Raw genomic sequence first — 10,748 nt, forward strand, 5'->3', positions numbered from 1 at the left:
TGATGCTGCTGCTGCTCTGACCAGACACTGATGCTGCTGCTGCTACTTCTTCCTGGGAGCTGCAACTAACTTTCATCGTTCATTCATCTGCTGCTCATCAAACTGCATGTTTAATCCAAGCAGCGATGAAAAACTCAATGATATCCAGCACTGTTCAAACCTTCCAGGCTCTTCAGATGTTTGGATTCTTCTCCATCAGCATCAGGAGGCGTCTGATGGTCCCAGATTCCTTCTGCAGCAGGACAACCGGCCCAGACATCCAGCCAGACTCAGAAAGAACCATCTGCAGCCACCAGAACAACAAGGAGTCCTGCAGCAGATGGTCTGAGCTCCAAGAGCCCTGATCTCAGCATCATGGAGTCAGTCTGGACCACATGAAGAGACACAACACACTGAGACACACTCGGTCCACACAAGCACTGTGGCAAGTTCTCCACGATGCTGGAAACAGCCCACCTGCCTCAGAACCAGGAGTCCAGAGAGTTTTTAAATATATGAAGATATAAAACAGCTCCAAATGTCCAGAAGTGCTTCTGTGGTTAAATTATCCTAAAAGCCTTTACAGTGGAGCAGATGGAGACGACCACACAACAGAATTATTACTGAACCAGAACCAAAAAGAGTCCTCACTAGTAAAGACCATTTCTACATGTCCACTTTGGTCAGAACTTTATCTCTGAACCACTCAGCTGCTGATGTTGTCGGGTCACGTTACACCTCTTCAGGTATGAACCTGTTGGGTTAAGAACAGGGTGAAGACGCTGTCGGATCAACCATCAGAGACAGAAGTGAAACGGTTCTGTGGTGATAAACTCTGAGATGTTCCTCGATAGTTTTAGTGTCTCAGCTGCTTCGTGACGCTCAGCGAACAAGAACAATTACAGAGACATCAGACTGACACACACACACTGACACACACACACACACTGTACGCACAGCAGAATGTGTATTTATCTTTTGTGTTATATTAATACTTTATGTATTTTTTCTTTCCAGACTTTTGTTTGGGAGCATTTGGAACTGAAAGCATTTGCCCCTAGCGCATGTCACAAGGTCCAGAAGCTCGAGGCTTTCATGGTTCATCGGTCCGGTTCAGGATCACATCGATGCACAAATTCTTCCAGAACCACGGAGTGAAACAAACGCCACCAACTCCTGCCGTCCTTAAAGACCCTCAAACTGTCAGTCTGCTGACTGAGCTCTGGAGGATCTTCACACGGTGACGACACTTCGAGGAGTCGGAAGAATTTTAATGATGCGTCATTGGCTGCTCAGCATCCGTTACCACGGCGACATGAAGTGCAGCACCATCACAGTCCTGAAAACTGTGACAGCTGAAGTTACCTGCTTCATGGTCAAGAGCTGTGGACGGATGGAGAACTGATCTGGTGTCAGTTTCTACCAGAACTCAGATGTGGTTTTCATTCTAAAAACAGAAAAATCCTCCATCTGCTGTTCTGATGAAGTTCTGACGCTCAGAAATGATCAAACAACTAAAAAGCAAAACGACTCCGATGCTGTTCCATGTTACTCACAAACGGTTTGAAATGATATGAAAGTTGCAGATATTGTTCAACCTTTCTGGAAAATGACTCTCATAAGGACACAAAGTGGTCCAGCATCACATAAAATGGACCAAAATGACTGAATAATTGTTTAAGTTGTAAAATTACTCTAAAAAAATGGTTTAAAATAATCCAAAAGTATTCTAAAGTTAATATAAAAATACCCAGAAGCACTCAATAACTGGTAGAACGACAGAAACCTTCCTAACGTCACCCAGAGTTGTTCCAAACGACCATCGCTGTACTGACGAAGTTCTGAGGCTCAGAAATGATGGAAAAAGTCCATTAAAGTGATCAATCTGGACCCTCCTCTGTGGACTTCAAGGACCTGGACCTCTGGAACATTCACAGTCTGAAGGTAGAACTCTGAACTCTGGCTGGTTTCACTCAGAGACGACATTCAGCCTGAAGCTCAGATCAGATGTCGGTTTATTGGCTCCTTTGTTCCGTCACATTTCTTTAGAGGAGACTTTATAAAAGCAGCATCATCACTTTATCCAATAACAAGATGTTTCTGGAGTCACAAACAAAACCAAGCTGTGAGACAGAACAGCTGATGGGACGATAATAATAATAACATGATGATGATAACATACGACTGAAGGGCTGAAACAAAGCAGACGTTAAGCAGCTCAGGGTTGTGGGATCAGAAGGCTTCACTGGTTCTGTGAGGAAAGCCTGACCTGACCCACAAAAGACCAAATATCACTGCAGTCACTCATCACTCAGACAGTTTGGGAACATTTCATAGGAAGAGTCTCAGAAAAAGCAGATTCATCTGCGGTCGGTGGTTCCGGACTTCCTCTTCCCGGCCAGCAGGTGTTTGGGTTTGAGGTCGAACACGTGTCGGTCGGACTCTCCCTTCCTGCCCTGGCGGTTCATGCCTTTCTGGGAGTTCTTCATCATCTTCTTCGCCTTCTTCGCCATCTGACAAACAAACAAAACAACCAGTAAGCCTCCAGCTTCATATCTGAGAGAACCAGACCAGTCTGTAACACGGGTTCTTCTGGTGCCAGACTGGTCAGAACATTTCGCAACGACCAACACTGTTGTCTGAACACAGGTCATCAGAAGTAGGGCCTGCATCCTGACAGCTTTATGGGCACCACTGAAGCAGCTGTGAGAAAAGGTAAAGCTGGGACAGACCTTTGGATCTCGGAGGCCTGACTGGTCTCGCGGTGGACGGGAGGCGCTCTGGCTGCGCGTTCTGGAGGTCGGCGGCGCTGAAGATTCGCGCTTCCGTTTGACAGCGACGCTGCGAGAGCGTCTGGCCTGCTGAGCGTAGTGGCTCTGAAATAAAGTTCACATGTTTAGGAACAGAGAAACAGGGCAGAACAACCTTTGCTACTGTCGCCACGTCGGCACCGGCTGCTTCATGTAGGTTCTAACCGATGTGATGCTTCCACATGAAACAGGATGAACCACTGACTCATGTCACGTGTCCTGCAGCTTCGGTTCAGAAGAACTTACGTCGTCCTTGTCGCTCATGTCCAGGCCGAGGTTCCCCATCTCCTTCTCCAGCTGCTTCCTTTCAACCTGAGCACAGGAAACAAACATCACGACAACGTTACAGAAGGCAGCGGTCCGTTTAACAAAAGAGCTGAAGCTCCGTGGGACTAACTCAGGTCTCCGCTGGAGGACTCCAGCGGAGGAAGACCGGACGTTTAACAAGGACTGCAGCAATAAAATAGTTCCAGTGGTGCAACGAAACCTGTCGCTGTTTCAACCAAGTTACACTGTTGAACCTGGTTATTGATTGTAATCAGAACAATCTCTGAACTCTAATCAAAGGTAGTTTAAAGCTAACACGAGTTAGCTCTAAGTTAGCATGAGTTAGCTCCATGAATACACGAGTTAGCTCTAAGAAAAAACCAGCTAGCTCTAAGAAAACACGAGTTAGCTCTAAGTTAGCATGAGTTAGCTCTAAGAAAACACGAGTTAGCTCTAAGTTAGCATGAGTTAGCTCTAAGAAAACACGAGTTAGCTCTAAGTTGGAATGAATTAGCTCCAAGTTAGCACGAGTTAGCTCGAAGAAAACCCAAGTTGCCTCTAAGAAAGTACAAGTTAGCTCTGAGTTAGCTAGTAAATTGGCTCTAAGCTAATGTGACTTCGCTCTAAGCGAACCCATGGCACTTTCAGGCTGAAACAAGTCAACTTTAGGCTAACACAGATTCGTGCTAAGCTACTGTGTATGTAATCAGACAGGTAGTGACCAAGTTGCTGGTCTGAACCACCACGCTGGCTCTCAGTCAGGTGAGCTCTTCACTATTTTCAGATGTTTTTAGACCAAACCAGTCACTCAGAAAGTAGCTGAAAGGTCAGTTGGATCACAAAAGAACATGATGGCTGATCTGTAACTTTCAGTGCAGTTTTTGAGCTGAATATCTGCCTCATGTTACTGCTCTCATCATCTCAGGAACCTCCTCTGGGTGATCCTGATGGACCTCAGCGCCCCTCACCTTGGTGGCCGTCCTGGGCATGCGAGGTCCGTGAACGTCCTTCTCCTTCGACTCCATCACCAGGAGCTGCTTCTTCTCGCGGATCTGTTTGGCCAGAACCCGGATCTCCTGCATCTCGTCGTCCTCGCTGTCGTCATCGGAGTCGTACTCGCCGGCGCGCTCCTTCAGCTCCTCCTCCTTCTCCAGCTCCTCCAGTTTCTGGGAGGAAACACAGAAGAAGCGATCATCTCTCCTCTTAGCTGCTCGAACACGTCTACAGATAGATTCTCTATCAGTCTTGAACAAGAGCGTGCACCGCTCAGAAGGTACGCTGTTGAATTATTGTTTTACTGAACCAGGACAGGCTGCAGCAGAGATTACAGACCTGATGTCTGCAGCAGCGCAGGAGCTCAAACCTTAAACGTACCCAGAAACCGTTAAAGTTCAACTGAAAGAACGTCACGACCGGCCAAGACCTGAAGTCCATCAGATGAATACGAACAAGACGAACCAAGGAGAGGACCAAGAGGTACGAAAGGTAGAGAAGCACTTCCTCGTTCTACTGACGTTAAAAAGACACCAACAAACATGAGTTAGCTCTCAGCTAACCTAACGTAGCTCTAAACTAACACACTAAAGTTTTAGGCTAACCTAACTTAGCTCTAAGCTAACATGAGCTAATCGTTCAGACTTTAACCAGCCTACGCTAGCTTGAGTAGTGCTAAACCAGGGCAGGTCTGAACCACCACGTCTCAGTCTGCTGTGTGGTTCATTTTACACCAGTTCAGATGTTTCAGACCAAACCAGTCGTTGTGGAAACACTTTGGTGGTTAGCAGCCTGAGCTCTGCTCGATTCATCAGCTTGAATAAAGTTTCGCTGAGCTGACGATGTGCTGAACAGTTGGTGCTCTTTGCAGAGCTGCTCACATCCAGACGGTTGGCAGCGTTTCTCAGACCGTCGGCCTCGTCCTGCTGAAGCTTCAGGAAACAAAGAAAACCTCTGGAGACACCAGACGTGGTCAAGAAAGGTCTGGGTTCGGTTCTGGTTTGACTGTGCCGCTGAGCTCCACTGACCTTCATGATGTCGGGGTCGATGTAGTCTGCGATGTTGTGTCCCTCCCACACCTCGGGGATCTTATCGTGCTTCTCGTCGTCATTCATCAGGTCCCAGTATTCTGAAAACAAACAGTGTGAGCACCGCAGGCTGAACCTTCTGTCTACAACTGCAATGGAACCACTTCTCACTCTGTAGGTCCAGAACGTAGTCGTCCCCGAGCTCCACCTCCAGATCTCTCTCCTGCAGAAACAGGAAACAAACACTTTCACTGGAGAAAACAGCATCAGAAAGTTCAAAGTTCATGTGTTGGTTCTGTTGTCTTTAAACCTCATACAGCCTGAGTAAATATACTCTGATTACTGCTCCACGGCCGGTCCATCAGTGTGACGTGCGACCTACCAGTTTGCGTTTGGGGGCGTCCACCTCCATGGCTCTCTTGCGCACCAGGGCTCCCTCTGGGATGAACGGAGGCCTCTCCTGCTCAACATGACAACAAGACTTGATGAGCATCAGGAAGCAGCAGAGACTAAAGAAGAGCAGGAACCTGCTGAGCTCCGATTGGCTGCTCTACCTTCTCGTCCCTCTTGGCCGGCATGGCCAGGTGCAGCCGGTTCAGGACGTCGTGGACCTTCTTGCCCTTCATCTTGGTGTTGACGCGATGAGCGAGCAGCTGGTCGCAGGCCTGCAAACAGACACAGCCTTATCAGACGTGGACATTCAGCACGAACCGAGCAGCGATTTACTAAAGTGGGACCAGAGGAACCAAAACAACAACAAGTCTACGTTTGCTCACTGTGTCTCTGTGGCTGATGGTAACTATGCACCCGCCAGCCGAAGAAGAAATCGTCTGAAATGACTAGAAAGGTTCAGAAAGACTTCAAAGTCCTTCAGAACGTTCAAAATGTTTCCAGAATGACTCAAAAAAGTCTAAAAGGACACAAAACTCCCCAAATGACAGAAGATGTGCAGAGTGCAGGACAGAGCGCTGCACAAACAGCTTAGTTCCAGTTATTCTGCTTATAGCTCTATTCATCTTTGTGACTTTTAGATCTAATGTTTTGTTCTTGTCCTGGTTTTCATCCCAGAGATGATTTTATTTCCTTCAGTTTTGTTGTTTTTTTGAACTTATCCTGATCTTATTTATTCTTCCTTATCTTTTGACTTCCTGGCTGTCACATGGACAAACGGTGGACGACTGCCTCTTGTCTTTTCGTCGATGTGTATTGTGTTTAAAGACCAAACGCTATCATTTGGATTTTTTCTGCAACACAATCTACCCACGGGTATTAATAGAGTGACCTTGTCCATGTTCACTCACTTATTAAAAATGACCAAAATGACTTCAACTTGTTTCAAATTGACTCAAAAATGTCCCAAAAGACTTTAAATTTGCCCAAAATGACTAAAAGTTCTCCAGAATTGCTGAAAAATGGTCCAAAACCAGGAAAAGGAATCCAGAAAGTGACACAAAAACAGTCTGAACGGCCAGAAACTGTCCAGGAGGACGTTTATCCCAATCTGGCCCGAAATATTCACACCTGGTGTTGGTTCAGAGCAGCAGGTGTCACCCAGGTGTGACCCAGGTGTGACTCACCTCCGTTTTGACCTGCATGACTCCCTCCTCCGTCAGGGTGCTCGTCTCGATGACCTGGACTCCCTCAGCACAAAGATCTGCAAAGATTTTCTGACAACAGACTCACAACAGTCAGAAGTGGAGTTCAGGCGAACCGGAACACGACTTCAGGTGAAACTCGACGTCTCTTCTTCAGGACAGAAGCTGAAGGCTCACCTGGTTCTCCTCCGGCAGCTCGCTGAGCTTCTTCACGTCACATTTGTTCGCCACGATGATGAGCGGCTGCAGAAACAACACATGGGCTTTAGTGGCACTCTGGAGCCTCCTCAGCTGATGTTTTATTCTGTCTTTATTTACACACACGCCTTCTCAGAACAAATCACAGCTACACTGACTGTAATAAGTCTCGTTAACAGCAGCATATCTCTTAATCACATCATCTTTTATCATTTGTTTAAAGCTCCCTGTGATGTTCTCCGTTCAGCTTCCTGTGACCGAGGCTCTGGACCGGCAGACGGACGGAGATCCTTGTCAGCATGTGGGACAGTTTCCCTTTAAAGCATCAGAGACAAACAAGTGAAAACTGGCTCGTGCTGCAGCGTCCTGTCTACGCCCATCAGCTGCTCGTTGGTCAGCGTTAACTTCCTCCCGGTGCACTTCAACACAGACAGACTCAAATGACATGAACCTGATTCCTGCTGCTGTGTTTAAACTACGTCAGTAAAAACGATCAATAAATGTCGATATCGACTGAGTCACACGTTGATGGCAGCAGTTTCTTGAGCTGCTCCGCCCTGTTAGCGCCGCGGTCACACGTGTTCGAGTAAAAACAAATAAATGTGCACAAAAGCAGACGAGCCCGGACACCGAGGAGTTCCCTCCAGACGCGGGTTCTTTCTATGTCTGCACATCTTTAAAATGCATAAAGCAGCAAACAGAGTGAGAGAGGAGGAAGCAAACAGAAGAACACTGAGGGTTTGGAGTTAGTCCACAGAAACACGTCCAGAACAACTCAAAGTTCTTCCACAGTGACTCCACCTGCCCAGAACTACTCAGACTGTCCACAATGAACCAAACAGACCAAAATCACTTCATGTTTGTACGAACAGCAGCTTCGAACACCGAGAGGAAGGAAAAGCCCAAAAAACAGGATGCGTTTCTTTAACCGAGTTCATCCCGACAGCGAAACAGAATAATTCATCTATGGCTCCGTGTTATGGTCAGAAAGTCCGAGAAAAGCGGCCGTCGTCACGTCCAAGTCGTTGGATTAGAAACCAGAATGACACCATTCATCAGCCAGAAACCAGAAAAGCACAACCAATCGGATTCTCAGCTTTCTGACGGTTCTTGAACTAACCGCGTGACGTTCAGATCCACTGTGAGAAAAAGGCAATCATCATTTCGTTATATAAGCGTTGTATAACTGATACCTGGTTGAAATCACTTGGTTCTGCACAAACAAAATCCCCTGAAACAGCGCCGCCTACTGGGCCGCAAAAAAAACGTTCAATCCTGCACCTGTGGGCTGTTAAACTGGAAGTGGACTTGATTTAGTTATTGGATTCCAATCAAGCCACGACTCGGATCAATGGAAATGAAAGTGTTCATACTAAACGGGCCCGGGCCACTTTGTCCTGGGACATTGGGCCTATGGGTCAAGAAGGTTGAGAAGCCCTGCCCTGAAACAAACCGTTTGCTCGAACTCGACCCTGTCAGAAGTAAAAGTTCTGAGCTGCTCGGCTGCGACCAGCAGGCGGCGCCACAGCAGAGAGGAGACAAGTGAAGATACACATGAACACGGAACCAGTTAAAGGTCTGCAGCATCTGGACCTCCACCACGGTCCAGCGTCTAACACCTGAGGAACCTCAGACACACGTTGGTTCCAGGTTTCTACATTTTTGTGCCATAAATAGTCAAAGATCTTCTGCTTTTTCTGACAGAAGCCATGAAGACTTGATGTGGAGCGACTCGAGGCTGTGACACGGTCGCCACATTGACTCGTGTGCAGGTCTCAGAGACTCGGCGTTCAGCTCTGACTGACCTTGTTGGCGAACAGCGGCCGGATGTTGTTGAAGAGCTCCAGCTGCTCCTGCAGAGTGTGACCACACTGCTCCGAGGCGTCCATGACGTACAGAACCGCCGCCCGCAGGTGGGCCAGCGCCGTGATGGCCTGCATCTCGATGGTGTTCCTGTCCTCCAGAGGATGGTCCAGGATCCCAGGAGTGTCCACCACCTGCACACATCCAGCCGACAGGTGAGCCAGCAGACACTCGACTCTCACGCTGGAACACGGCAGCTTCCTGTCTACCAGAACCCAGATGTGTTCTTCCTCCTGAATGTCATGTGACTGTCTGCTGTTCTGATGAAGTTCTGAGGCTCAGAACTGATGGAAGAAGTCCATTACAGTGATAAACCTGGACCGGGAGTGTTTTCAGGTGGACTGATGGTCTCATTGATGTGCTTCTAGTCAGAGACATCAAGTTCAATCAGGCTAAATATTAACGTGCATCAGTTGTTTTTAAGCTTCACACAAACATCAAGAACAGAGAAGCTGATTGCAATTAAAACAAACAAACAACATAAACGATGGACGCTGCAGCGTCCGCGTGTCGCTGTGTCAACGTGCAGGACGTTTACCTGATGAGCACATCTCACCTGCCAGCGCAGATACCTGTAGTCCATGTGGCCCACAAACAGAGACTTGGTGGTGAAGGCGTACGGCTGCACGTCCACGTCGGCCCGGGTCACCTGACAGGAAGAGAGGTTCCACCAGGTGAGATCGGGTCAACACGAGTCACCATCGCAAGGCTGAGATTCAAACTGCCAATAAAAGCTTCAGGCTCCGTCAGAACCTTGTGTTCCTCCTGGTGTCGCCCAGACAGGTTCAGTCCACATGAATCAATCAAATCAGAACCAGCTGCTCCTGTACCTGCAGAACCTTCATCTACTGATTGTTCTACCTTCAGACTGTGAATCTTCCAGAGCTGCAGGTCCTTGGAGTCCACAGAGACACCGATTAACGCAGATGAAGGTAATCTGGTGAGGACAGCTACTGAACAGCTTCAATCATCTACTGGGAGGACTGGGAGGAATGACCAGCGACGGGAGCCGATCATATCTACAGTACGACAACAGACTGGACAGACTGGGTCTGAACCAGGAGCAGCACCAGGTCCTGCCGGGTCAACGGCTGTTTGATCAGCTGCTTCTCAACACACTGACTTCAATCCTCATGTTGTCTTTTCTAAAACCTCCTGCAGGAGAAAGCCCTGATCATCTCTGACATCTCCACCAGATTCCTGCTCCACAGCTGGTTCTGGTGGACGAAGTGCTGCTTACCTTGTTGATGAAGCTGGACTTGCCCACGTTGGGGTAACCGCACAGCAGCAGCGTCCTGGTGTTGGGGTCGATGCTCGGCAGACGGGACAGATGCTGGCGGACTGTGGGAGGGAGGCCAGTCAGGTCAACACACCGACACAGGAGACGGACTGAGGCACCAAAACCAGACTCACCCTGCTCCAGGTACTCCAGACTGGACTTCTGCCGCTTCAGGATGGTGCACATCCGACCCAGAGCGGCTCGCTTCAGCTGCTTACAGCGATACAGAGAATCGCCATACTTCATCAGGCGCACGTAGTCTTTGGCAACGCTGCAGGAAAACAGAGGACAGGTTCACTCAAGCTGGTGCTGCTGAAGGACGCTGCTGCTTCCTCAGCATCTACCAGAACCACCAACTGAAGCAGCAGCAACAATGGTGGACTCCAATCTTCTAACGGTTCTTGTGAGAAGTTCTGTCAGAAAAACTGAACATAACCTAACATGGAACTGTGATAGTCCTTTATCCGACATGTCTTATTTTAAAAATGTAAACCTTTGCTTTCACCACATTCTGTAGAAAAGTCAAAGTCCTGCACTCCTGGACCACGATGAAGACCATCAGCTGTGAGCTTCAGATTCCACTTGTTTACAATATTTATAACATCAATAATCCTGCTGTTGTTTTCTTTTGTCTGGGTTTGTGTCGTTCTGTGTAGATAATTAATGCAGCACGGATCAGAACCAGAGAACAGAGGAGCACGCTGTTGGAGATGCATCCAGCATGGTGGAACATCTT

The 10,748-nt window shown here is 48.0% G+C and overlaps 1 protein-coding gene across 1 annotated transcript in view; it reads right to left on the minus strand.

The window, feature by feature from the left end:
* Positions 1-1,977: 1,977 nt before the first annotated feature.
* The window catches only part of gtpbp4 (GTP binding protein 4), an 11,051-nt gene continuing 2,280 nt past the window's right edge, over positions 1,978-10,748 (minus strand). The window contains exons 4-17 of the mRNA XM_008297849.1: positions 10,147-10,283; positions 9,974-10,074; positions 9,290-9,382; positions 8,676-8,867; positions 6,850-6,915; positions 6,655-6,744; positions 5,632-5,742; positions 5,460-5,537; positions 5,249-5,300; positions 5,078-5,178; positions 4,025-4,222; positions 3,036-3,101; positions 2,712-2,855; positions 1,978-2,492 (exon numbers count right to left, since the gene is read on the minus strand). Of these exons, the coding sequence (XP_008296071.1) occupies positions 2,340-2,492; positions 2,712-2,855; positions 3,036-3,101; positions 4,025-4,222; positions 5,078-5,178; positions 5,249-5,300; positions 5,460-5,537; positions 5,632-5,742; positions 6,655-6,744; positions 6,850-6,915; positions 8,676-8,867; positions 9,290-9,382; positions 9,974-10,074; positions 10,147-10,283 (1,582 nt within the window). The 3' untranslated portion in view covers positions 1,978-2,339. The remainder of the gene's footprint in view (positions 2,493-2,711; positions 2,856-3,035; positions 3,102-4,024; positions 4,223-5,077; positions 5,179-5,248; positions 5,301-5,459; positions 5,538-5,631; positions 5,743-6,654; positions 6,745-6,849; positions 6,916-8,675; positions 8,868-9,289; positions 9,383-9,973; positions 10,075-10,146; positions 10,284-10,748) is intronic.

The sequence above is a fragment of the Stegastes partitus genome, unplaced genomic scaffold (assembly GCF_000690725.1).
Source record: "Stegastes partitus isolate 25-593 unplaced genomic scaffold, Stegastes_partitus-1.0.2 Scaffold1253, whole genome shotgun sequence".
Taxonomy (NCBI): domain Eukaryota; kingdom Metazoa; phylum Chordata; class Actinopteri; family Pomacentridae; genus Stegastes; species Stegastes partitus.